The sequence below is a fragment of the Symphalangus syndactylus genome, chromosome 1 (genome assembly GCF_028878055.3).
Source record: "Symphalangus syndactylus isolate Jambi chromosome 1, NHGRI_mSymSyn1-v2.1_pri, whole genome shotgun sequence".
Classification (NCBI taxonomy): domain Eukaryota; kingdom Metazoa; phylum Chordata; class Mammalia; order Primates; family Hylobatidae; genus Symphalangus; species Symphalangus syndactylus.
The window spans coordinates 122,750,011-122,776,952 of NC_072423.2; the positions used below are offsets into that span (position 1 = coordinate 122,750,011).

General features: G+C 39.3%; 1 protein-coding gene across 2 annotated transcripts in view; it reads right to left on the bottom strand.

Moving 5' to 3' along the window:
- OXSR1 (oxidative stress responsive kinase 1) overlaps window positions 1-26,942 on the bottom strand; it is a 95,268-nt gene that overhangs the window by 64,565 nt on the left and 3,761 nt on the right. The window contains exons 2-3 of one of the 2 annotated variants that reach the window (XM_055282876.2): window positions 12,828-12,940; window positions 2,370-2,478 (exon numbers count right to left, since the gene is read on the bottom strand). In XM_055282876.2, coding sequence (XP_055138851.1) covers window positions 2,370-2,478; window positions 12,828-12,940 — 222 coding nt within the window. Of the gene's footprint in view, window positions 1-2,369; window positions 2,480-12,827; window positions 12,941-26,942 lie in introns of those variants that run through there. The other variant, XM_055282886.2, reaches the window with a different exon arrangement.

Consider the following 26,942-nt stretch of genomic DNA (forward strand, 5'->3'; position numbering starts at 1 on the left):
AAATTTCTTGTGCACCTATTAAATGTCAGCACAGTGGTGGACGATTTACATGTATCATCTCATTTACTCCTCATCAATACCCTGAAATGCAGAAAGGTATCCCCATTTAACAGACAAGTAAAAAGTTTCAAAGAGCTGAAAGAGTTTTCCCAATGACATACGATTGCTAAGTAGAAAAAGTGAAATTTAATTCTAAAGCCTTATGTTGTTTATAGTCTCTCTGGGGAAGTATGGTGTTCAGTGAGATACGGCAATAAAATTGCAAACTAAACAAATATAGATTATCTTTTCTGTAACTCTACATTCTAAGATGGAAAATCATACTCCCCCACAAAATACGCATGCAAGCAAAAACCAACCAGCATAGTGATAGGAAGGCCAATGTGGCTCCATCACTAACTAGTCCTACATGTCTTGCCATGTGATTCAAATCCATGCCTTGGCAAAATGACTAATTTACCAAATGGCATAAGCTTTTAGGTAACCAAAACAAAATGTTTGATCTATACATGCCAAGGTTTCACAGTTTGCAATCAGCAATATTTATATTTTATTGTAAGAATAAAGTAGAAATAATTGTATATATACTGCAAGATAAAGCACTTAAGTAATTATGTTAATATTGGGTACCAAGATTTTCTGTGTAAAGGAAAAGAGATTCAAGCTTAAAAAGTCCATGACACTAAACTTGTATTGGAAACTTGTATTGATGTCAAATTATAATTTTATTTTTAATATACTATATTTCCAAGCTCTGGAAGCAATGAAGTAGTAATGAGCACTCCAAGCATCCAAGTTATGTTTCTAAGTACCATTCCGGAGGAAAAAATACCAAAGCTCATTAGAGTATTGGCTGATTCAGGGTCTGGGAAAATGAATACAAATATAACCCTCGGGAATCTTGAATTAAAAAGTTAAGGATGTAATGAAAGACTGATGGGTTCACGTCAAGAGGACACAAGAGTGACTTTAAAAGGGCTCCCACTGACAAATTTTGGACAACCTGAATATCAAAAAGAATAGAGTATAACTGATGGAAAGACACTGAATACATAAAAATCCTTGGGTCTATAATAATACTCGAAAAAGTGAAGGTCCTACCCAACTGGAAAAAGGAAACTTTTTAAACACTCTCAGTTGCTACCACTGGAGATGATTACTAAACCAACTTTTTACACTAAAACTTGATCCTTAAAAAAGACTCAATTATTTATCTTGCCTTTTCAGTAGGAACTAGAGTACAGATTAATCAGTGTCCCAGTTGATAAGGAAAAGTTCTTCATAGAAGGATGTCAGTTTATAAATATAAAAGAAATGATGCTGTAAGAAAAATCACTGTTTTACAACCCCTGATGAAATAACTGACTCAAACAAGGATTCAAACAACGAACGTGAAAATCATTAAGATAAAAGACTTATGGAGAACTGGATACTCACAAAGTATCCTCTCACAGATTACTTGCTAGCTACAAAGGGGGAAATGTCACCTTTTCCATGGAGAGGCCTGGCTGTCCTAATCTTAAGCAAACAAAACTAACATCACTATTAAAGATTCCACCAGATAGCAAATATTTCCTGATGTAATGCAATATGAAATACACAGCATCACCAAGAAGTATCCTCCTGCAAAATATTTAACTTGAATTTACTCAAGCCTTTAGATCTAATTTTCAATATACAAGAAATAGAGGACTACAGATCAAGTTAAATACCACCAAGAAGAAATACTTAGATAAATCCAGAATATGGCATATTCTACAAGATAACTGGACTAGACTCTTCAGTAAGTTTACATCATGGAAGGGAGGAAGCAAGAAGGAAGCATCCTAAATTAAGAGAGAGTTAGACCAGGCACAATAGCTCACACCTGTAATCCCAGCACTTTGGGAGGCCAAGGTGGAAGGATCGCTTGAAGACAGGAGTTAAGAGATGAACCTGGGCAACATAGTGAGACCCCATCTCCAAAAAAAAAATTATATTAAATTAAATAATAAAAGTAGCTGAGCATGGTGGTACATGCCTGTAGTCTCAGCTACTTGGGAGGCTGAGACAGGAGGATTACCTGAACCCAGGAATTTTGAGGCTACAGTGATCCATGATTGCACCACTGCACTCCAGCCTGGGTGACAGAGCCAGACAGTCTCTAAAAAAAATTAAGAGAAATTTAAGCAGCATGACAACGAAATGAATCAAATGCAATGTGTGAAACCTGTCTTGGCTCATAGATTAGCATCTTCAGCAAATACTATATTTTCAGTATCTCCTCAAATGCAAATGTCCATGAAAACGAAATCAGGATAGAAAATAAGGAAACTTTTAATAACTTTTCAAACCATGGTACTTATAGCATTTCCTTGTACTCTACTCACCTCCACTTAGCAGCTTCATGACAAGCCACAGCTCATCTTTTACCACAAAAGATGTGTAGTAAGATACAATATTAGGATGATGGCATTGACTCATGGCTTGAATTTCTTTCTACAAAGAAGAGAAAACATGATAATTCATTATATGCAAGCCTAAAACAAACATTGTGAGTTAGCAAATCCAGACTTTGAAATCTCAAGACTTTGTCACACCTTTCTGGGATCTCCATGGCTCTGATTTCTTCAAGAATGGTTAAACCAATAAAACCACTCTGTCTCCCTCAGTCCATTCTGACTCAACTTCCTCCACTCATTACACTAGTAATCTTTCAAACTAGAAGCACACTATTTAACACACCCTGGCACAACACTCCAGGAGGCCTCCTTTGGGACATATATTTTTGCTTCAAGGTGCCCTTGAAGAACCATCTTGGGAAATCTGGTTTTATAGCTATAAAATATATTAACTAATAAACAGGGTTTTTTAATAGTTTGTATAGGGATTTTTTTTATTTGCAAAATATTACTTCATTCCATTTTTGTGAAATAACAATTCTCACACTAAAGAGAAACAAACAGAAACAGGACAACGTCAAAAACTAAATCCAGAGTAGAAATCTGAGCCAAAAGTCTAAGCTTACTCTCTCAGCTTATGATTTTAAATTAGATTTGGTATGACAAAATGCCTTATAAAGCCCTGTGTGATCAGGGCCCTGTTTACCTGCTTCTTTTAACTCTGGACATTTAACCCTATTGTGCCTCAGCCTCAAATACACTTCCCCTATCATCTCTGCCTAGTTAACTCCAATTCTTCCTTCTGATCGCAGTCTAGACAGAATTTCCTCCCAGCTTCCCAGGTTTAGTTAGATGCTCCTTCTCTTAGCTTCCAAGCACCCTGTATATCTCCTCCCATCATGGTACATAAAATACTGGATAGTACATTATGTGCTTATCTGTCTGTCTCTCCCTTCTAGGCTGAGAGCTCCATGAAGGCAAGTACTCAAAAGTAGATTCTCAATCACTGTGAAACTTATCTGACTATACTATAATTGCCTATTTCTTTTCACATCCCCCACAAAACTGTAAGCTCAGTGAGAACTAAAACTGTTCTTAGCACATATCATTGTACCTGGCACAGAGTACACCTTCAATAAATATTCATTGAATGAATGAAATACTACAGCACTTTATATGGCTTTTCACCTATTAATGTACCTGCCTATGCCCTTGGGATTTGTTCAATAAGATCAACTGTGTGAAAGTCATCCATAATCCCTGATTGATAAGGAGTACTCAATAAATGCTAACTTTCAATTTCTCATCTTCTTTCCTTGAATGCAACTTCCTTCATGGCAAGGATCTTGTCACACATATCTTGCAACCCCAAAGTCACCAGCATGGTCTTCTGTACTAAAAGCTAAGTAAATATGAAAGAAAAGTAAGAAAGAACTAAAGTAAGCACCTTGCTACTAACATACAGAATTTCAAGGATAAGGTAAGTACATATAAGAGGAAACAGATAAGAGAGCATATAGGTACCAAATGAGTAGTAAAGATGTCAATGTTGCAAGATGATTCTGCTGAGAAAGAGCATAAAGGAAAAAAAGATAAATGTTACAAGAATCTATAGGAAAAAACAAGGTAGGCAAGTGTGATCAAAAAAAGCCTTTACAGAAGAGGTGGGAACCAGGTTTAATTCTATAGGATGGGGAGAAATAACAGTACAAGATGGTAGGTACATATGATTTTCATAAATGATGACATACCTAAGACATCTAATGAGTAAATCTGTCTAGGATAAGAAGTTCATTTTTCAACAGATATTTATAATACTAAGCACCTACTATAATACCTACTATGTGCCAGGTATAGTGCTAGGTACTCAATCACCATGGGGAGTCCTCATGAAACTTACAGTTGGGTAAAGAAGTTAGACAAATACTACTTTACAATACAGAATAATAAACAGCTTGACAGGGGAAGTACTAGACACTACATGATTTCATTGGAGAGGCACATTAAAAAATAGGAGTCATAACATAGAAGGCTTGGAAGTTTCCTGCATTAACACTGCAGCGGGAAAGGTAAGTAGGTTTCTAAGATTGTTGATTGTTTAATTACCTGGGACTAGATCATAAAGGACTTTGAAAGTATATTTAAAAATTAGGCTTCATCCTAACAGCAATGGAAAGATATCAAAGGTTTAACTATATTATACATTTTCATAAATCACCCTTGGATACCACATAGAAAATCAATGAAGACAACAAGACTAGAGACAAGGCTTCTGTTTAGGCTGTTGCCACCATGTGAGTGAGAGATGACGGAGAAATGATAAACAGCTAATTTATCAGTTCTGATTACTGTACTACGGTTATATTAGTATTAGGGCAAGTTGGGTGGATAGCATAAGGAAACTGTACTACTTTTGCAATTCTTCTGTAAGTTTCAAGCTATTTCAAAATAAAAGGTTAAAAAAGTTAGTGGCAGTATGAATGAAAAGGGAAGAGTCAAGAGATAATAATAATAAAGAGGTACAAACAATAGGATTTGGTAACTAACTGATAGGGAAGGTGAAGGAAAGAAAAATCACATGAGAGAGTGACAATGCAAAGAGTTAGGGTCAAATTGTGGAAGGTCTTAAATGTTAAGCTAAGGGTTTTGAGCTTTAATCTGAAAAAGGGAGTACTATAAAGGGTTTTCTAGCAGAAGACTATCAAAAAAACACAAAATCCAAAGATGAAAAAGGGCTTAAATATTCTTTTTCTTGCCTTCTATTCCTTTAAAGGGGAAGGGGGAATCTTCTTGTACCTTACCTACCAGTAGAGTTATCCTTTCCTCCTTTCAAAAAGAAAAATAAATATATAAATGATTCACAAGAGTGGTATATGAATACTGACTTAAATTACCCAGCAGCTTTCTCAACCACCTATAAAGTGAATTCCTAGGCCAGGTACAGTGGCTCACACCTGTAATCCCAGCACTTTGGGAGGCCGAGGTAGGAGGATCCCTTAAGCCCAGGAGTTTGAGACCAGCCTGGGCAACAGAGTGAGACTCCGCCTCTATTTAAAAAATAAATTAATAAAATACATAAATAAAGTGAATTCCACCCCTTCCAATGAAACTGCTTTCTTGAAAATCTTTTATTGTCTGCTAGAGCCAGATTTTTTGTTTGAACTATTTAGTTCTTCACCTCAAGCTTTCTGAAGCCTTTTTTTTCTAATGGTAACTTTTTATTCCTTCGTGAAACTCACTCACCATCATTTCTACCATTACTTTCTTGTTTTCTAATTCCCTAAATGTAGTCAGTTTTCCTCCCTTTCATACACCCAAATAATATTAATTTATTCATTCATTCATATAGTATAAAGAAAATAAAGTCTCTGGCTTAACTGAGTGCTCATTCTAGTACTAATGTATTTTCCATCCAGGAAATCTGTGTTTTCCTTTCCATTACCACCATCACTGCCTGAATTTAGTCTCGATATCTCTATATAGCCCAGTGTACCTCAAACTACGTGCTGTAATCTATATGCGTCATGAAATAAACTTAGTGGATTGTATTTTAAAAAGATGAATAAATAGGATAGAAAATAAGAGTATATTCTATATAATATGAAAATGTTTCAGTTATAATATTTATGAATATATATCTTTAAATACCAGGTAATGATAGAATGTATCTCTCTTAGTGAGGGTCTTATTTTCAAAGTTTTATAAAGTTGTTGGTCTAAACTACAGCAAAGCCTACCAACTAGTCTCTTTGCCATTGATCTCTTACTCCTTTGCAATTCACTTTGCCAAATATTACAGAATTAATCTACTAGGATGGCTATGACAAAAAAGATGAACAATAACAAGTATTGGTAAGGATATAGAGAAACTCAAACGCTCATATATTGCTGGTGGGAATGTAAAATGGTACAGCTACTTTGGAAAATAGCTTGGCAGTTTTTCAAAAAGTTAAACACAGAGTTACCATATTACCCAGCAATTCCACTCTTAGGTATATACCCAAGATAATAAAACACGAATGTACACATAAAGACTTGCACACAGATGTTCATCACAATATTACTGATAAAAGCCAAGAAGTAGAAACAGCCCAAATGCCCAACAACTGATGAAAGGACAAACAATATGTGGTATATCTATATAACGGACTGTTATTCACCAATAAAAAAGGAAAAAAGAACTGATACATGCTACAATATGGATGAACTTTGGAAATATGCTAAATGAAAGCCAGACACAAAAGGCCACATATTGTATGAACCTATTTATATGAAGTGTCCAGAATAGGCAAATCTATGCAGACAGACAGTAGATTAGTGATTGCCTAAGGCTGAGGGGAGGAAAGAATAAAAAATGAGTGGTCATGGGTATGGAGTTTCTTTTTGGGGTGACAGTGGTGATGGTTGCACAATTTTGCGAATGTACTAAAAACCATAGCATTATATATTTTTAAAGAGTAAATTTATGATACATGAATTTTATATCAATAAAGCTGTTATGTTTTAAAAAGTATTATAAAACTAAACTTCCTAAAACTCAGTTCTAATGAAGTCGTTTCCCTTTAAAAAAAAAAATCTTCAAAGACACTTGCCTCTATTTCTGTAGCTATCAACATTTCCTATCAAATAAAATCCTAATTTTTTCACTTATTATTTCTTCTTTATGGTTTCTAGGCTGTCTACTATTCTTTCCTGATTTTAAACCCCTGCCAGGCAGACTTGCTATCTATGCCTGTTTAAAGTCTACACAGCCCTGGTGGCCCAGGCCACAGACATTTCCACAAAGTCCTCCATTTTCACAATTAGAAGCTCTCTTCCTCCCCTTTCTTTCACATGACTTTTTTTTTTGAGACAGGGCCTCACTCTGTGTCACCCAGGCTGACGTGCAGTGGCATGAACATGACTCACTGCAGCATTGACATCCTGGGCTCAAGCAATCTTCCCACCTCAGCCTCCCAAGTAGCTGCGATAACAGGCGCATACCACCATGCCCAGCTAATTTTTTATTTTTCATTTTAGAGATGGGGTCTCACCATGTTACCCAGGCTAATCTCAAACTCCTAGCCTCAAGTGATCCTCCTGCCTCAGCCTCCCAAAGTGCTGGGATTACAGGCATGAGCATCCGCCCCCAGCAGCAGGTTCTTAAATATTGGATTTTATTTTAATTTTGCATTATGTAAGTTTTGTGCTGTTTCTTGTTTGTTTTTTGAGACAGAGTCTTGCTCTGTCACCCAAGCTGGAGTACAGTGGCACAATCTCGGCCCTCTGCAACCTCTGCCTCCCAGGTTCAAGTGATTCTTGTGCCTCGGCCTCCTGAGTAACTGGAATTACAGGCGTGCACCACCACACTCAAGTAATTTTTGATTGTTTTAATAGAGATGGGGTTTTGTCATGTTGGCCAAGCTGGTCTCAACTCCTTGGCTCAAGTGATCCACCCACCTTGGCCTCCCAAAGTGCTGGGATTACAGGCGTGAGCCACTGTGCCTGGCCCTGTGCAGAGTTTTTACTTAGTTTGTTATAAGTGTGATTTGGATTTTTCCATGTTGGTGTTGCCCATGGTTGTCTTTGTGTGGCTTTAGTGAGAGATTTCCAAATGAATTTAAATGTAATGAAGACAAATTCTGTCAAATTATATAGTTATATGTGTAAGTCGTATTCAATTTTTTTTTCGGAGATGGAGTCTTGCTCTGTTGCCCAGGCTGGAATGCAATGGTGTGATCTCAGCTCACTGCAACCTCTGCCTCATGGGTTCAAGCAACTATCCTGCCTCAGCCTCCCAAGTAGCTGGGATTACAGGCGCATGCCACCACACCCGGCTAATTTTTGTATTTTTAGTAGAGATGGGATTTCACCAAGTTGTCCAGGCTGGTCTCGAACTCCAGAACTCCTGACTTCAAGTGATCTGCCCACCTCAGCCTCCCAAAGTGCTGGGATTACAGATGTGAGCCACCATGCCTGGACTTTTTTTTTTTTTTTTTTCCTTTTTTGAGACAGAATCTGGCTCTGTCACTCAGGCTGGAAAGTAGTGGCATGACATCTCAACTTACTTCAATTTCTACCTCTCAGGCTCAAGCCATCCTCCCATCTCAACCTCCCAAGCAGCTGGGACTACAGGTGTACACCACCATACCCAGCTGTGTGTGTGTGTGTGTGTGTGTATGTGCGTATTTTTTGTGGACATGAGGTTTTACCATGTGGCCTAGGCTGGTCTCAAACTCCTGGGCTCAGGTGATCGGCCTGCCTTGACCTCCCAAAGTGCCAGGTCTATACGCATGAGCCACCACACCCAGCCTCATGTTAAATTTTTAATGTTTGCAGCACATTAGTATTAGGAATGTGCTGGCACACTTGAAAGGATTTTTAAATAACAGCTTTATTTTATTTTTATTTTATTTTATTTTTGAGATGGGGTCTCTGTCTGTCACTCAGGCTGGAGTGCAGTGGTGTGATCACGGCCCACTGCAACCTCAACCTCCTGGGCTCAAGTGATCCTCCAACCTCAGCCTCCTGAGTAGCTGGGACTACACATGTGTGCCATCACACCTGGCTAAATTTTGTATTTTTGTAGAGGTGGAGTCCCACTATGTTCCCCAGGCTGAACTCTTGGGCTAAAGCGATCCACCCACCTTGGCCTCCCAAAGTGCTGGGATTATAGACATGAGCTCCCACCCCTGGCCTGGCTAATTTTTTTATTTTTCATAGACAGGGTCTTGCTATGTTGCCCATGCTGGTCTCGAACTCCTGGGCTCAAGCAATCCTTCCGCCTTGGCTTCCCAAAGTGTTAGGATTACAGGCGTGAGTCATTATTTCTGGCCTATAACAGCTTTATTGAGATATAATTCACACACCATAAAATTTACCCTTTTGAAGTGTATAATTAAGTATACCATCGCCATTAACTCCAGACTGTTTTCATAACTCCAAAAGAAACAATGTACAATTGTCCCTCAGTATATGTGGGGGACTGGTTCCAGGACTCCCAAGTATACCCAAATTCATGCATACTCAAGTCCTGCAGTTAGTCCTGCAGAACCCTCATTGTGTGAAAAGTCAGCCCTCCGTATATGTGAGTTTCTCGTCCTGTGAATACTGTATTTTCCATCTGCATTTGATTGAAAATAATCTTTTTTTTTTTTTTTGAGATGGATTTTTGCTTTTGTTGCCCATGCTGGAGGGCAATGGCGCATTCTCAGCTCACCGCAACCTCCACCTGCCGGGTTCAAATGATTCTCCTGCCTCAGCCTCCCAAGTAGCTGGGATTACAGGCATGCGCTACCACATCCAGCTAATTTTGTATTTTTAGTAGAGACGGGGTTTATCCATGTTGGTCAGGCTGGTCTCAAATCCCGACCTCAGGTGATCCACCTGCCTCGGCCTCCCAAAGTGCTGAGATTACAGGCGTGAGCTACCATGCCTGGCCCTCTTTCAAATTACTTTATACCTCCCCTGAGACATTTGTCACACTCTGCCTTGTACAACAGGCAAGAACCTTAACTCTAACTAGATTGTGAAACACCTGATAGAAGGAACATTTTAAGCCTCTTGATATCCCCCATAGATGTCCAATGACTTTAGTCCTAGCGTCTGTCAGAGAAGAGAAATATTTCAAAATACTACAATGTGTCTTTCTTAGAGAAAAGCATAGGAGTAAAATCTCTGTAAAAAAAAAATGCAGTAAGATTTGATAGCCGATTTTCCCATCACACTTAGCAAAGGTCATCAGATAGAAAATACATGACAAGAGAAAGGAGCAATACACTGCCCCCTCACTAGTAACTGTTACACATGATACACACCTGTTAGCCCAGTTTACATCAGCGCTCTTTGGAGAACCCAAAGAGTGTTGCATTATAATAAGATAGCTTTGAAAATAAATTTTAATATCACGACATCAAAAGTTTAGTACACTGATCTCATAGATTCTTTTTTTAAGGTAAACTGAAGGATTTCACATTTCTCAGGAATAGAGCCCCTGGCACTCAGATCTCAGTATCCTGCAGAACAGGTCCTGGTATCACAAATAAATCAGGTATTCTCTACATTCCTGATGTTTCTTCAGTAGGTAGTGAGATCTTACCCGCTTGCTTCCCCCACCCCCAAAAACCCAAGTATCTTAAACTTGCTTTACTAAAATGTACTTTTCCCCCTTTTACTTATTTGCCAAGTATTAATATATGCAAACTATATTTGCAACATAAAACTTACTGAAACATGAGCAAAATGTACACATATCTAACCAATTTTTTTCTTTTTAATAAAATATAACAAATTTGCATTTCTCTAAAAGGCCGTATTGTAAGAACAAAAACATTGCTTTCAAGAATGTCAAATGATATTTAAAAGGAAATGTCCAGTCAGGCACGGTGGCTCACGCCTGTAATGCCAGCACTTTGGGAGGCCAAAGCAGGCAGATCGCCTGAGGTCAGGAGTTCGAGACCAGCCTGGCCAACATGGTGAAACCCCATCTCTACTAAAAATAGAATAATTAGCTGCGTGTGGTGTCGTGCGCCTGTAATCCCAGCTACTCGAGAGGCTGAGGTAGGAGAATTGCTTGAACCTGGGAGGCGCAGGTCACAGTGAGCCGAGATCGCGCCACTGCATTCCAGCCTGGGAGATAGAGTGAGACTCCATCTCAAAGAAAACCAAAAAAAAAAAAAAAAAAAAAGAAATGTCCTTTCTACTTTTGAACTAAGATTATAATCATTTTGTTAGTACTATACTAAGCAGACAATAATAGACTTAAGTCAGAAAGACCTGATTTTTAATCCAGACTCTGTCACTTATCATATGATTTACTTCCTTCATCTATAAAACAGAGCTACTACTTAGCTCATGGAGATGTGTGTGAGGTTAAAGTACGCTGAAGTACCTAGCACTGAAAGATGTTTGCTATTATCATCAAGTGAACTTTATTTAAACTTTGAGCCTCAGCTTAATCATGAAGCAGTAAATAATAAGACTTTCATTCATTTTACTCTATCTATGGATTAACTAACTGGCAAATTATAGGTCTTCTTATTGGACTTCTCAAATTCTAGTCTTAATATGTAGGTTAAAATTTTTGTTTTTCTTTAACAGAATTAGTTTGCAGTTTATCAACTTCTTTTATCATCACTGCAGTTCAAGTGTCCAAATGGTGCTCTAAAGTATTATGGTATGTATCAATCCAAGATCTTAAAATAAGATTTCGATCAGCATTTCCTTCCAAGCATGCATTCTCTCACCAAAGATGGTTCAAGATCATTCTAGCAACTCACTCCTTCAGCTCCTGCTCGTACATTACCAATTCCTAAAGAAATACATTTGTCTCGTCCATCTCATATATAATTATATATTATGCAATATATAATTCCATTACCTCTTTTTCTTTAATTCCAATTATTCCCTAATAGTACAAACACCACCAGAAATAAAATACAATTTGGGACAGTGAAAAAAACTTCTGGATGGGCAGGTCATTCCAGTCCTAATACCTGACCTTTCCAGCACTAGCTGTATATGCTCTTAAAGAAATTACTTAATAAAGTAACAATATTAGTTCATATTTGTATGGCAGTTTAGAGTCTTCAAATACTGTATCATTTGAGCCTCAAGAAAAACTCAAAAGGTATCCAAAGCAAGTATTATTATTTTCATTAAGCCAAAGAAACTGAAAATTTTGAAACAATAATAAGTAATTTTAAAAACTAATTTCCCTTGCTGAGCACTTACTATATACTTAAAACTATTCTGGGTATCACAATGCATAAAAGAAATACAATACAATCCCTGTATGGTTACATTTTAATGTCACAGAACATTCTTACAGCTATTGCTTGGGACTTCCCTTTCTTATTCCTTTCCCTAGCCTTTAAAGAAGCTAATGCTGCTTGGGGGTCATTCTACCTCTTGTCTTATATCCAGTATTAGAATAAAAGTTTAAAAGGCCAGAGCCTTTCAAAGGATATTCCATTTGACCCAGGAATCACAATTCCATGGTATTATTTTAAGGGAATAGGGAAGCAAGCATTGTTTATAACAATAAAAAAGAGGAAACAAAGTAATTAGCAAATATCAGAGCATAGTTAATAAACTGTGGTCTATTCAACAGAATACTATACACACATTGTAAACGATACTGATCCATATTTACAGACACAGAAAAAGTTCTATGATAAATTATTAAATGAAGACCAATATCTGATTACATTATCATAAAAATACAAATATATTCAAATGTTCACTCTGAAAGGTTATATATTAAATGTTAGTCTCAGAGTAGAATATTATAACTAATTTTTTTCTACTTATCCAGACTTTATAAATTTTACAATGAATATTATTTATTAATGAAGAAATCATAAACTTTTTTAAAAAAAGAAACAAATCAAAAACTTCAAGTTATTTCCCACTGTAATGTGAATATATGAGTATATCTCTCCATTTCAGAAGTATGAGATGTGCATACCAGGAGTTCATCCATGCTAGTTTGACATTTCTCAAGGTTTATCCGTTTGATTGCCACTTTCTCCTTTTTAGGGGCACAATAAGCTGCTTGGACTACAGCAGTTGCTCCACTCCCTAAAAACAAATACATAAGCGTAAATAAGTAGATGGATATATAAAAACATGACATTTCTAATTCCCATACAATTTAAACAAAAGTAATCCTTATCTTGTTCCTACAGTGCATAACAGATACAGAAAAACACTCTAAATGTCAGTTAAAACAAAAGCCACAACCATTTCATATGTATTGCCAATAAATACCAGTGCAAAAAAAATGTCAAAACTGCTAGTATTCCAGTTCTAGGATACAATGGCATAGGCTCACATTTCCTCACTCTTCCCCTCCAAATACAACTAAATAGCCTAAAAATAATTCAACAAACAATCGTAAGAGGGCTCTGAAAGGTAGAGAGAGGTAGACCAGTTAGGGATCTCAAGACTTCAAGAAAACACCACAATAAGGCCGGGCGCGGTGGCTCACGCTTGTAATCCCAGCACTTTGGGAGGCTGAGGCGGGCGGATCACGAGCTCAGGAGATCGAGACCACGGTGAAACCCCGTCTCTACTAAAAATACAAAAAAAAATTAGCCGGGCGTGGTGGCGGGCGCCTGTAGTCCCAGCTACTCGAAGAGGCTGAGGCAGGAGAATGGCGTGAACCCGGGAGGCGGAGCTTGCAGTGAGCCGAGATTGCGCCACTGCACTCCAGCCTGGGCGACAGAGCAAGACTCCGTCTCAAAAAAAAAAAAAAAAAACAAACACCACAATAAGTTCACTGGGTTTTCCCTTTATCTCCCAAATATCCCAGACTGGACACCAGAGAGGCTTGTAAAGTGGAATTAACACCACGAATGGATGGATAAGGCAGATAAAGACAAATAAATGAGAAAACTCTGCTCTCTCTGGCCAACAGTCTATGAAAGGGGGAGCTCAGCAGAGACCTAGCGGAGAGATACATTTTCCAGTCCCCATCCAGGACAGTGGTGAACCCAATCCACCCCAGCAGCAGCAGAGTATCCACACTATGCCTGAAACAGTAGCAGGCCAGATTCACCACAGCGCCAGCGAGGTGTCTGCCCCACACATGTGGCAATGTCAAGACAATCTGTTCTTAGCAGCAGCAAAGCCAGGGCCCCACATCCACAGGTCAGCCCAGGCAGCTGCAGAGATAGAATGGGAGTTCTAGAGGTACCAGAAGAACAAAACAGAAAAAAATAGCATTCCAAGAGATCTGAAAACTGAATTACCACAGGATTACAGCTCACAAAAGTAGGACAAGAGCTATACACTAAACTTAAATAGGGTAACTACCTATTAAAAGAGAAGAATTAAATAGGATCAAGAATCTCAGCCAGGTGCAGTGGCATGCACCTGTAATCCTAGCTAATCAGGAGGATGAGGCAAGAGGATCATCTAAGGCCAGGAGTTAAGAGACCAGCCTGGGAAACATAGCAAGACCCTGTCTCATTAAAGAAAAACAAAACAAAGTCTCCTAACATAATAACCTAAATGTCCAAGGTACAATAAAAAAAAAAAAAAATGACATGTCATACCAAGAACCAGGAAAAGCACACTTGAATGAGAAAAGAAAAAAGACAACCATACGATCATACTGATGCCAACACCAAGATAAATCAGATGTTGGAATTATCTGACAAGAATTTTAAAGCAGCCGTCATAAAAGTGCTTCTACAAACGACTACAAAATCTTTTGAAACAGGCCAGGCGTGGTGGCTCACGCCTGTAATCCCAGCACTTTGGGAGGCAGGCAGATCACGAGGTCAGGAGATCAAGACCATCCTGGCCAACATGGTAAAACCCCGTCTCTACTAAAAATACAAAAATTAGCTGGGTGTGGTGGTACATGCCTGTAATCCCAGTTACTCGGGAGGCTGAGGCACGAGAATGGCTCGAACCTGGGAGAGGCAGAGGTTCCAGTGAGCTGAGAGCGCGCCATTGCACTCCAGCCTGGGCAACAGAGTGAGACTCCGTCTCAAAAAAAAAAAAAAAAACTTTTGAAACAAATAAAAAACAGAAAATCTCAGCAAAGAAGTAGAACTTACTTTTTAAAGTACCACATGGAAATTATACAACTGAAACATACAATTATCAAAATAAAACATTTGCCGGGCAGACTCAATAGCAGAGTGGAAATGACAGAAGATAAATTTGGTGAACCTGAAGACAAGATACAGTTTGCTCTACCTAAACAACAGAGAGAAAACAGACTGGGGAAAAAAAAGAACAAAGCCTTAGGGAATGGTGGGATAATGATAAAAGATCTAAAATCCATGTGTTAGGTAGAATAACGGGCCTCCCAAAAATGTACATCTTAATCCCCAAAGCCTGTGAATGTTACCATATGTGGCAAAAAAGGACTTTGCAGATGTTAAGGATCTTGAGATGGGAAGATTATCCTAAATTGTCTGGGTGGGCCCAATGTAATCATAAGGGACCTCGTAAGTGAAAGAGGGAAGCAGGAGGGTCAGTCAGAGGAGATGAGACAATGGAAGTAGTCAGAGTTATAGCCAGGCACAGTGGCTCATGCCTATAATCCCAGCACTTTGGGAGGCGAAGGTGAGCAGATTGCTTGAGTCCAGAAGTTCAAGACCAACCTGGGTGACATGGCAAAACCCTGTCTCTACAAAAAATACAAAAATTAGCTGGGCGTGGTGGTGCGCACTTATAGTCCTAGCTACTTGGGAGGCTGAGGTGGGAAATCACTTGAGCCTGGGAGGCAGAGGTTGCAGTGAGCCAAGAACACGCCACTGCATTCCAGCCTGGGAGACACAGTGATACTGCCTCAAAAAAAAAAAAAAACAAGTTGGAGCTATACAGACATGAGCCAGGGAGCAAATACTGACACATGCCTAAAAACATTGTTTGCATTATGAAAACATACTAAGTGATGCCAGGCACAAAAGTCCATTTATAGTATGATTCCAATTATATGAAATATCAAGATTATAAAAATCAATTGAAGCAGAAAGTAGATTAGTGGTTACCAGGGTCTGGAGGGAGGGAGAAATGGGGAGTACAGCTGACCCATGAACAATGTGAACTTGAACTGCATGAGTCCACTTAGATAAAGATTTTTTCCAGCCAGGAACAGTGTTTCACGTCTGTAATCCCAGCACTTTAGGAGGCTGAGGCTGGCGGATCACTTGAAACCAGAGTTCGAGACCAGGCTGGCCAACATGAAGAAACCCTGCCTCTACTAAAAATACAAAAATCAGGCTGGGTGCAGTGGCTCACGCCTGTAATCCCAACACTTTGGGAAGCCGAGGTGGGCAGATCACAGGGGGTCAGGAGATCAACACCATCTGGCCAACATAGTGAAACCCTGTCTCTACTAAAAATACAAAAATTAGCCAGGCATGGTGGCACGCACCTGTAGTCCCTGCTACTTGGGAGGCTGAGGCAGGAGAATCACTTGAACCCAGAAGGTGGAGGTTACAGTGAGCTGAGATTGCGCCACTCTCCTCCAGCCTGGGCAACAGAGCAAGACTCTATTTTGAAAAAAAAAAATGATTATTTCCAATCAAATGCAGATGGAAAATACAGTATTCACAGGATGAGAAACTCATATATATGGAGGGCTGACTTTTCACACAATGAGGGTTCTGCAGGACTAACTGCAGGACTTGAGTATGCATGAATTTGGGTATACTTGGGAGTCCTGGAACCAGTCCCCACATACATTGAGGGACAATTGTACATTGTTTCTTTTGGAGTTATGAAAACATTCTGGAATTAATGGTGATGGTTGTACAACTCTATAAGTATGCTGAATTGTACACTTTAAAAGGATAAATTTTATGGTATGTGAATTATATCTCAATAAAGCTGTTATAGGCCAGAAATAATGGCTCACGCCTGTAATCCTAACACTTTGGGAGGCCAAGGCGGGAGGACTGCTTGAGTCCAGGAATTCGAGACCCGCACGGGCAATACAGCAAGACCCTGTCTATGAAAAATAAAAAAATTAGCCAGGCCAGGGGCAGGAGCTCATGTCTGTAATCCCAGCACTTTGGGAGACCAAGGTGGATGGATTACTTGAGCCCAAGAGTTCAAGATCGGCCTGGGCAACATAGTGGGACTCCGTCCCTACAAAAATACAAAAATTAGCCAGGCGTGGTGGTGCGCAGGTGTAGTCCCAGCTACTAGGGAGGCTGAGGTAGGAGGATTGCTTGAGCCTAGGAGGTTGAGGCTGCAGTGAGCTGTGGTCATGCCACTGCACTCCAGCCTGGGTGACAAAGCAGGACCCTGTCTCAAAAAAAAGCCAGGTGTGGTGGTGCACGTCTGTAGTCCCACCTAGTATGGAGCCTGAGGCGGGGAGGATCACTTGAGCCTGGGAGTTTGAGACTGCAGTGGGCCATGATCACACCACTGCACTCCAGCCTGAATGACAGAGAGAGACCCCATCTCAAAAGTAAAAGAAAATAAAATAAAGCTGTTACTTAAAAATCCTTTCAAGTGTGCCAACACATTTCTAATACTAATGTGCTGCAAACATTAAAAATTTAACGTGAGGCCAGGTGTGGTGACTCATGCCTATAGACCTAGCGCTTTGGGAGGTCATGGCAGGCAGATCACTTGAGCTCAGGAGTTTGAGACCAGCCTGGGTCACATGGCAAAACCTCATCTCTACAAAAAATACAAAAAAAAAAAAAAAAAAAAAAAAATAGCTGGATATGGTGATGCAGGCCTGTAGCCCCAGCTACTTGGGAGGCTGAGGCAGGAGAGTCGCTTGAACCCAGGAGGCAGAGGTTGTAGTGAGCCAAGACTACCCCACCGCACTCTGCCTGGGTGACACAGCAAGACTCTGTCTCCAAAATAAAATATATATATATATGTATGATTTACACATATAACTATATAATTCGACAGAATTTGTTTGTTACATTTAAATCCATTTGAAAATCTCTCAATAAACACAACCATAGGCAACACCAACATGGATAAATACAACCATACATACAACACCAACATGGATAAATCCAAATCGCAGTTCTGACAAACTAAGTAAAAACTCTGCACAGGGCTGGGCACAGTGGCTCACACCTGTAATCCCAGCACTTTGGGAGGCCGAGGCGGGTGGGTCACTTGAGCCAAGGAGTTCGAGACCAGCCTGGCCAACATGGCGAATCCCTGTCTCTATTAGAACAATACAAAAGTTAGCTGGGTGTCATTGCACACGTCTGTAATCCCCGTTACTCAGTAGGCCGAGACCCAAGAATTGCTTGAAGCTGGGAGGCAGAGGTTTCAGTGAGCTGAGATTGCACCACTGCCCTCCAGCCTGGGCAACAGAACAAGGGTCTGTCTCAAAAACCAAACAAACAAGTAATGGCACAAAACTTACATAATGCAAAATTTAAAATAAAATCCAATATTTAAGAACACACTTCTGGGGGTGGTGGCTCACATGTGTAATCTCAGCACTTTGGGAAGCTGAGGCAGGAGGATCATTTGGGGCCAGGAGTTCGAGACCAGCCTGGGCAACATGGCAAGACCCCGTCTCTAAAATGAAAAATAAAAAAATTAGCCAGGCATGGTGGTGAACACCTGTAGTCCCGGCTACTGCGGAGGCTGAGGTGGGAAGATTGCTTGGGCCCAGGAGGTCAATGCTGCAGTGAGCCATGTTCGCACCACTGCACCCCAGCCTGGGTGACAGAGTGAGACCTTGCCTAAAAAAAAAAAAGAAAGAAAGAGAACGAAAGAAAGGAAATCAAAAAAAAAAAGAACATATTTAGCATTCAATAACATCATCCCCTAGTGTACATAAACAATTTTGACAACAGTTTAGGAACATTAACTTATTACTTGATGAAAATCATCCAACAGGCTACTATTGAAATAGTTTGCAGTTGATCTGCTTCTTGGCTGAGCTCCCTTTGTTATGTGTGTAAGATAGGCAGAATGGTAGTGCTTGCCATTAAGTTCCCTCCCTCTCACATCCCATCCTCTCTTAATTATTTCTGCATAGAAGCCCTGAAGAAAGTTTAACTGCTTTCTCATGCATTCAGTGAGAGGCCACTGGCTGACTCTTGGAAACACCAGGGAATAGGAGAAGGAAGCTAATCATGCTGGTCACATATCTATAAGAAAGGCATTTCTCAAGTCAGAGGAGACATAACATGGCCTCTGCAAGGCACCTTTGGTCCCAGATAACAGACATCTTCTAATATGTAGATATGTTCACTGATTCTTTACAATATTTTTACAAATGTACTATCCAGTGGTGTTCTTTTTAAACAGTATTAGTTCTCAAACCAGCTATTCTACCCCTGGATAATCTAACACTGATTGATTTATCTTATATATATAAAACCTGAAATATATTAATAGCATGTCCTATGTAAACCAAAACCATGCTGGGGTTAAAAATGTAGATAAAGAAATGTTTGATTTTAACTTTAGTTATTATTTTCTAGTCATCAGTAAACACAGAATCAATTTCACTAATAACAAAATACCAAACATATGTATTATCAATCATAATTGTTTAGATACTAAAGTATCTTTCACTCAAAGATTCATTCACTTAATGAACAAATCTTCTCATGAGCAAGATATTATGCTCTGGTGTGATTTAACAAATGGTCAAATGACAAGATGCTAATGTTTCCCATACCCATTGATAAAAAGGGACTTGCAGGCTCCAGCTCTTCTATGCTAACAGTCACTTTCATCCATCTTCATATTATCTTCCCAAAACAAATGTCAAAATAATCTTCAGTAACTGAAATATATTTTAAGGTTCTAACATAAAAGATTATGGTAATGCGGTAAAAACTCACTACTTACAACAGTAATTCAGAATAATCAATGATGTTCTCTCATTAGAAAAAAATTTACTTCATACAAAATAGCAATTAATAATGTAAATAAGATATGGAAGAATATCTAAAAGTTTTATCATAATTATTTTAACTATTCACCAATATTTTGCAATAATCTAATAATACAGAAGGATCAGAGATACAAATAAAAATATTTCATCTCTTCTTCAAAGCAGGGTTCCTTAATACAGTTGTTTAACAATTTACTGGGTTTACCATCATTTTTCTTGATGTAAATAGGATCAAATAGAAAATATCAGTATACATTGCACATAACAAAAACAAAAGTTATTTGTAAAACTGTTACTTCAGTATAAATATTCATACATATGGGTAAAAGGTATCTGTTAGGAATGGTTTAGTCTGCTATAATAGGATGTTTTAGAAAAAAAAAATTTTTAAAAGAACAAAAGGAATGGTTTAGTCAAAGTGTGATAGCTACTTCCCTAATGCCCTCGACTAAGCATTAGCCTAATCTGAATACTAACACCATGGAAAATTTAAAACAATTTGCAATAAAACATCCTAATTCAGCCTTTCACTACTTCACATTGGCATGCCTCCTCAATGCCCCATCCGACATCCTCACTTCTTCCACTCTTCTCCTGTCCTCTCCTAGTTAGTTCTTTAACTGCAACCAACGTTAGCATACATTACACAGCAAAATAAATTAATGTGCGGAAAATATGGATGAACCTTCTCCTTAAATCTTTCAAACTGGGTAACTCTACTTCTTGAGACAGAGAAGGATCTGCCCAAGCATGAGCAGGACTAAGAAAAAATTTCAGTTTCTCTCCGCTTTACTAGACTTAGAAATTTAAGAGAGAGAACGCAGGGCCGGGCATGGTGGCTCCCGCCTGTAGTCTCAGCGCTTTGGGAGGCCAAGGCAGGCAAATCACTTGAGCTGAAAAGTTTGAGACCAGCCTGGCCAACACAGTAAAACCCCATCTCTACAAAAAAATACAAAAATTAGCCGGGTGTGGCGGCACATGCCCGTAGTCCCAGCTACTTGGGAGGCTAAGGTGGGAGGATGGCTTGAACCTGGGAGGCAGAGGTTGCAGTGAGCCATGATCCTACTGCTGCACTCCAGCCTGGGCAACAGAGCGAGACCCCACCTCAAAAATAAATTTTTTTAAAAAAGAGATAATGTAAAAGTAGGTATTCCTGTCAGGAAAAAATGAATTAAATGAAGCAAATCAAATGAACACATTTTCTCCAAAATTGTGTCCAGCCATCACTATAATAGGCTTATAGTCTAAAGATTTTAAAGTATATTTTAGTAAGCTTTTGCATTCACTAAAGAAAAGCACTAGCCCAGGCTGTTTGTTTTGAAAGATGACTAAAGTATTGTCACCTGAACCACACAAAACATAAGAATTTATAATTTTGTTAACCCCTTTTCTAAATAAGGTTTCTTGTCAGAGTCATGTTGAAAATTAACTGGCAAAACATCTGTAAGAATAGTCATCATCATAAAAATCATGCTATTCTCTCCATACAAAGATGAAAATAAAGACACACTGCCATATGCTTCAAGTAATTATTCAAGCAGCCTGATGGTTTTGCAATGAATCATCACTCGCTCTCCTGTTCACTCTGGTGATCTCCCATTTAAGCGGATGGCAACTCCATTCTTCCAGATGCTCTAGCCAAAAATCTTGGAATCATCTTATCTTCCCTTTCTCTCACATCTAATCCAACAGCAAATCCTCCTAACTTCAAAAAATATGCTATATCCAGAATCTGACCACTTCTCACCATCTCCACTACTACTTCTCTCCCCTGGATAACCTCCTTCCACCCTTGTGCCCTTATAAAACTATTCTTCATATTGCAGCCCGAGGTGTTTGTCTGTTTTTGAGACAGTGTCTCATTCTGCCACCCAGGCTGGAGTGCAGTGGCGCAATCTCGGCTCACTGCAACCTCTGTCGCTCAGGTTCAAGCGATTCTCATGCCTCAACCTCCTGAGTAGCTGGGATTACAGACATGCACCACCAAACCCAGCTAATTTTTGTATTTTTAGTAGACATGGGGTTTCATCGTGTTGGCCAGGCTGGTTTCAAACTCCTGGCCTCACGTGATCCACCCGCCTCCGCCTCCCAAAGTGCTGGGATTACAGGTGAGGCACCTCACCCAGTCTGCAGCCTGAGTTTTAAAACGTAAGTCAGGTCATGTTAAATCTCTGTTCAAAACCCTGCAATGATTTTCAGTCTTACTCAAAGCAAAAGCCAAGTTCCTACAACGACTTACAACCTGACAATCAGGACCAAGCATCCATACCACCTCACCTTTCTAACCTCTTCACCTATCTGTCTCTTCACCTTCTGCTTTACTCTGCTCTAGCTGCCCTCACACCTCCTTAGCATTCCTTAATCACATTAGCATGCTTCTGCTTCAGAACCTTTGTTCTTGTTGTCCTCTGCTTGGAACAAACTTCCTGCAGATAACCACATCACTCACTTCTTCACCTTCTTCAGGTCTTTCCTCAACTGTCACCTTCTCAGTGAGGTTTTCCCTGACCTAAAACTGAAACCCCACCTCCACCCCTAGCAGTCCCTAACCCCTTTCCCTGCTTTTTCTTCTTTAGAGTTTCTAGATTACAAACTCTGTAAAAGCAGGCATTTTTTTGTGTTTGCTTCACTGTTTTATCTCCAGCATCCAGAACAGTGCCTGGCACATAACAGGAGTTCAATAAATATTTGCTGAATGAATTAATCACATAGTGGGGTATATTTTCAAGGAAAAAAAATCTTGTTTGGGGCAGAACACACACAGAAATAGCCCAGTCTTCATGGGTGTTATTTCATTGTTACCATCATGTACATTAACATTCACTGAGCATCCATTCTGTGTGCCAAGTCTATGCTGAGCACTTTCTTTACTTACATTTCTTCTTTTCATGTAATCATTACAATAATCCCATGCGATAGGTATTCATGGTCTTACAAGGCAATGTAAGTAAAGCAATGTAATTATGGTAAAACTTGGGTCATACAGTTACTTAGGCAGAGTAAGGCCTAGAAATAAGAACTGAGTTTCAACATTATGCTCTTAATCGGTAGGCAACTGCCTCTTCAGATTAAAGCTAACATTAACTGATTACTATGCATCAGGTTAAATTATTTACTTGCAATACCCTATTTGACTATTTTCATTAAAAAAAAAAATGAGGGCAATATTTTTAGTTGCTTAGCCAACATACAATTTCCCCTTCTTTAGTAAGAGAATCCTGACCTATTTTGTTTGAAGTAATAATGTGTCCAGCTAAAGCTTCATTTCCCAGCCTCCCTTGCAAATGACCAAATTACACAGTTCTGGCCAGTAAAATAGAAGTGGAACTCACTGAGTAAGGCATCTAGGAAAGAAAGCCTTCTAAAAGAGAACCAACTCAGCTGTCATGTGTCTTTGTCCTTTTGCCATATTCTTCTGGACTAGAACACAAACATGAGTCTAGAGGTGGAACAACCATCTTCCAACTATGAGAAGGAGAGTCACCTGCTAAGTGTGGTGGCATGAAAAAAACTAGGAGCCTGGGTGCCTGACAGCACCTAGGCTGCCACCTCCAGTCTTCTTGTTATATAAGGGGGAAAAAGGATTTTATTAAGCCCCTATTTCCATTTTCCCCACATGCAGAAAAATGCAAGCCCTATTTGATACAACACTATGAGGTTGTTGGCCCAATGCTGGCCTCATAGAAAATGTCACCTTAGCTGAGTCTCCCAATTAATGTAGAAATACATTATTAAGCACCACTCTATAGAAAGCATGAAGTCCTTCACATTTATGGAGGCACTAAAGGCCCTGGAATCTGTATTTGAAAACCACAAGTTTAGACTCAAAATGTGTGGCTAGTAAACAATTAATGAAAATAAAAAGAAGGGAAAGTCAAGAATAGAAATATATTGCACTGCCTTCAAAGTATCAAAGCTAGGTGAATCACACTTTAAACCTAGTATGAAGTTTTCAATTTTCTAGTCTGAGGTAAATAGTAAATACTTATTGAGACTTTTCAAGATGCATGGCAATAAAAGCTAACTGGCACAGCCCTCTCTGCCATCATATTGTATTATTAGCAATATCATGGTGACAGTCCTTACAGTTATACTACGATGTCCAATATAAATCCCTAAATCCATCTAAACCTGAATGAGGCCTGGACTAAGAAAAAAAAATGCAAAAATAAAATAAATGCAATAATGTTCCAATAAGCATTAAAAACAGATTCAAAATATTTTAAGTGTCACAAGATTTCACATCACATAGTATTTCATATTTCATGGCAATACCAAAAATTGGGAAATATGAGGACAAGGGGAAGGGTAAAAAAAAGTCAGAGATAATAACAACTACCATTTTATACAAGCTAAACACTTCCCACAAATAATTACACTCAATCTATGTAACAGCCCCAATGACATAGGTACTTTCTCCCCAGTATACAGACAAAAAGCTGACACGGAAACTAATTATATAATTTGTCTAAGATCACATAACTAGTAAGAGGCAATGCCAGGATTTGAATCTGGGTCAGTCTAACCCCAAAGCCCAAATTTTTACAGCTGCTTCAACACATGCCAAATACAATACAACACATGCTCAGAAATTCTAATCTAAGACTAAGGGCTCAAAAATACTGAAATTCTAATCTAAGACTAAGGGCTCAAAAATACTGAAAGATCAATGATTAATTGTGAGAATGATACTAACATCTTTTACATATAATCATACTTAAAGAACTTCAAATCCTGCCAAAGCATGCTTAAGGTGATATAATTCTTTAAAAAAAAAAAAAAAAAGTCCTTTGAATTTTCAATCTATAGGCTTTTAATACGTTCTTAAGAGGAGATTCTGTTCTCTGTAGGATTTTACCAGAAAGAAGAAGAACAAAACAGAACGTGAGAAACAATCCCATCAATAGTATACTGCTAAGAAGCAAATGTGAAAAAAATTACAGTTCAAATAAACATGTTACAGTTCAAATAAATGTATGTGTTTCCATTAACACTGATTTCTCTAGAACACAATCCTTCGAAAACAAGATTTAAATGATCCCAAACCCTTTTTTCTAGATTTTAATCATGTGTTTCCTGAAAAAGTTGAGTGTAATCCGAAATCATAAAGATTCATTTTGAAGACTATAGCTTATTATAAAATACTATGTAACAAACATTTTGGTATGGAAGCAAAGTTAGAATAAGAATACAATGCTTTACTGAAACTTGCTACTTGTACTAGGCTGTAGCTCAAGGAAAAAAATTTTTTTTCTCCCTGTTGGGAAAATGGAGAGAGGCTGTAAGGAGTAGACTGGAAGGATGTGACAGCTGTGGAACATCCATCAGATTTTTTTCACTCTAAGGATAGATACTTCCCTTGGCCAGGCACAGTGCTTCATCCCTGTGAATCCCAACACTTTAGGAGGCTAAGGTGGGAGGATCGCTTGAGCCCAGAAGTAGAGACCAGCCTGGACAACATATGAGACCCTGTCTCTACAAAAAAATAAAACAATGAGGCGGGCATGGTGGCATGTGCCTGTAGTCCAGCTACTGGGGAGGCCGAGGCAAGAGGATCACTCGAGCCAGGAGTTTGTACAGTGAGACAGTGAGCTGTGATTGCATTCCAGCCTGGGTGACAGAGTGAGACCCTGTCTCAGAAAAAAGCGGGGGAGATAATTCCCTTAATCTGTGGGACAATGACCCCCATCTTCCAGTTTATATCCAAGAACCAATCAATGTAGATACAGGAACAAGGATCCCGAATTAGGCTACAGGAGACATAGATGCCAGTATTGGCTCTGCCTCTAATTAGCTACATGGCTTTAGGCAGTCATTTTACCTTTCTGTCTCTGTGTCTTCAACTGTAAAACAAGATGGTTCACCTTCACACCATACACAAAAATTAACTCAATATGTATCAGAGGCTTAAATGCAAGAGCTAAAACTAACACAAAAAAAAAATAGGAAAAAAAATCTTCACAATGTTGGGTTAGTAAAGATTTCTTAGATACAACACCAAAAGCAAAATCAATAAAAGAAAAAAAAGATAAACATCAAAATTCAAAACTTTTATACTTTAAAAGACTCCATTAAGAAAATGAAAGAGGCCAGGCGTGGGGGCTCACACCTGTAACTCCAACACTTTGGGAGGCTGAGGCAGGCGGATCATCTGAGGTCAGGAGTTCGAGACCAGCCTGGCCAACATGGTGAAACCCAGTCTCTACTAAAAATACAAAAAATTAGCCTGATGTGGTGGCACGCACATGTAATCCCACCTACTCGGGAGGCGAGACAGGAGAATTGCTTGAACCCAGGAAGTGGAGGTTGCAGTGAGCCAAGATCATGCCACTGCACTCCAGCCTGGGCGACAGAGAAAGACTCCAACTCAAAAAATAATAATAATAATAAAATTAAAGAAGGCTAAGCACAGTGGCTCACACCTGTAATCCTAGCACTTTGGAAGGCTGAGGCAGGTGGATCGCTTGAGCGATCAGGAATTTGAGAGCATCCTGGGAAATGTGGTGAAACCCAGTTTCTACAAAAAACACAAAAATTAGCCAAACGTGGTGGCATGCACCTGTAGTCCCGGCTACCTGGGAGGCAGGGGTGGGAGGATCACTTGAGCCCAGGAGGTGGAGGTTGCAGTGAGCCCTGATCATGCCACTGCACTCCACCCTAGGTGACAGAGTAAGACTCTGTCTCAAAAAAAAAAAAAAAAAAAAAAAGAAAGAAAGAAAAGAAGAGAAAATGAGAAGAAAAAAAAACAAACTACAGACGGGAAAATATTTAAATTCATATATCAGATGAACGACACACACTCAGAATGAATACACATACAAACACACATACACACACTTCTATAACTCAAAAAAACAAACAAACAAACGAACAGCTAGGCGCAGTGGCTCACCCTGTAATCCCAGCACTTTGGGAGGCCAAGGCAGGCAGATCACCTGAGGTCAGGAGTTTGAGACCAGCCTGCCCAACACGGTGAAACCCCATCATTACTAAAAACACAAAAATTAGCTGGGCATGGTGGCAGGCACCTATAACCCCAGCTACTCAGGAGGCTGAGGCAGGAGAGTTGCTTGAACCCAAGAGGTAGAGGTTGCAGTGAGCTGAGATCGCACCACTGCACCCAGCCTGGGCAACAGAGCAAGACTCCATCTCAAAAAAAAAAAAACAACCCAATGGGCAGTCCAAGTGGACAGAAGATTTGAATAGATATTTCACCAAAGAAGA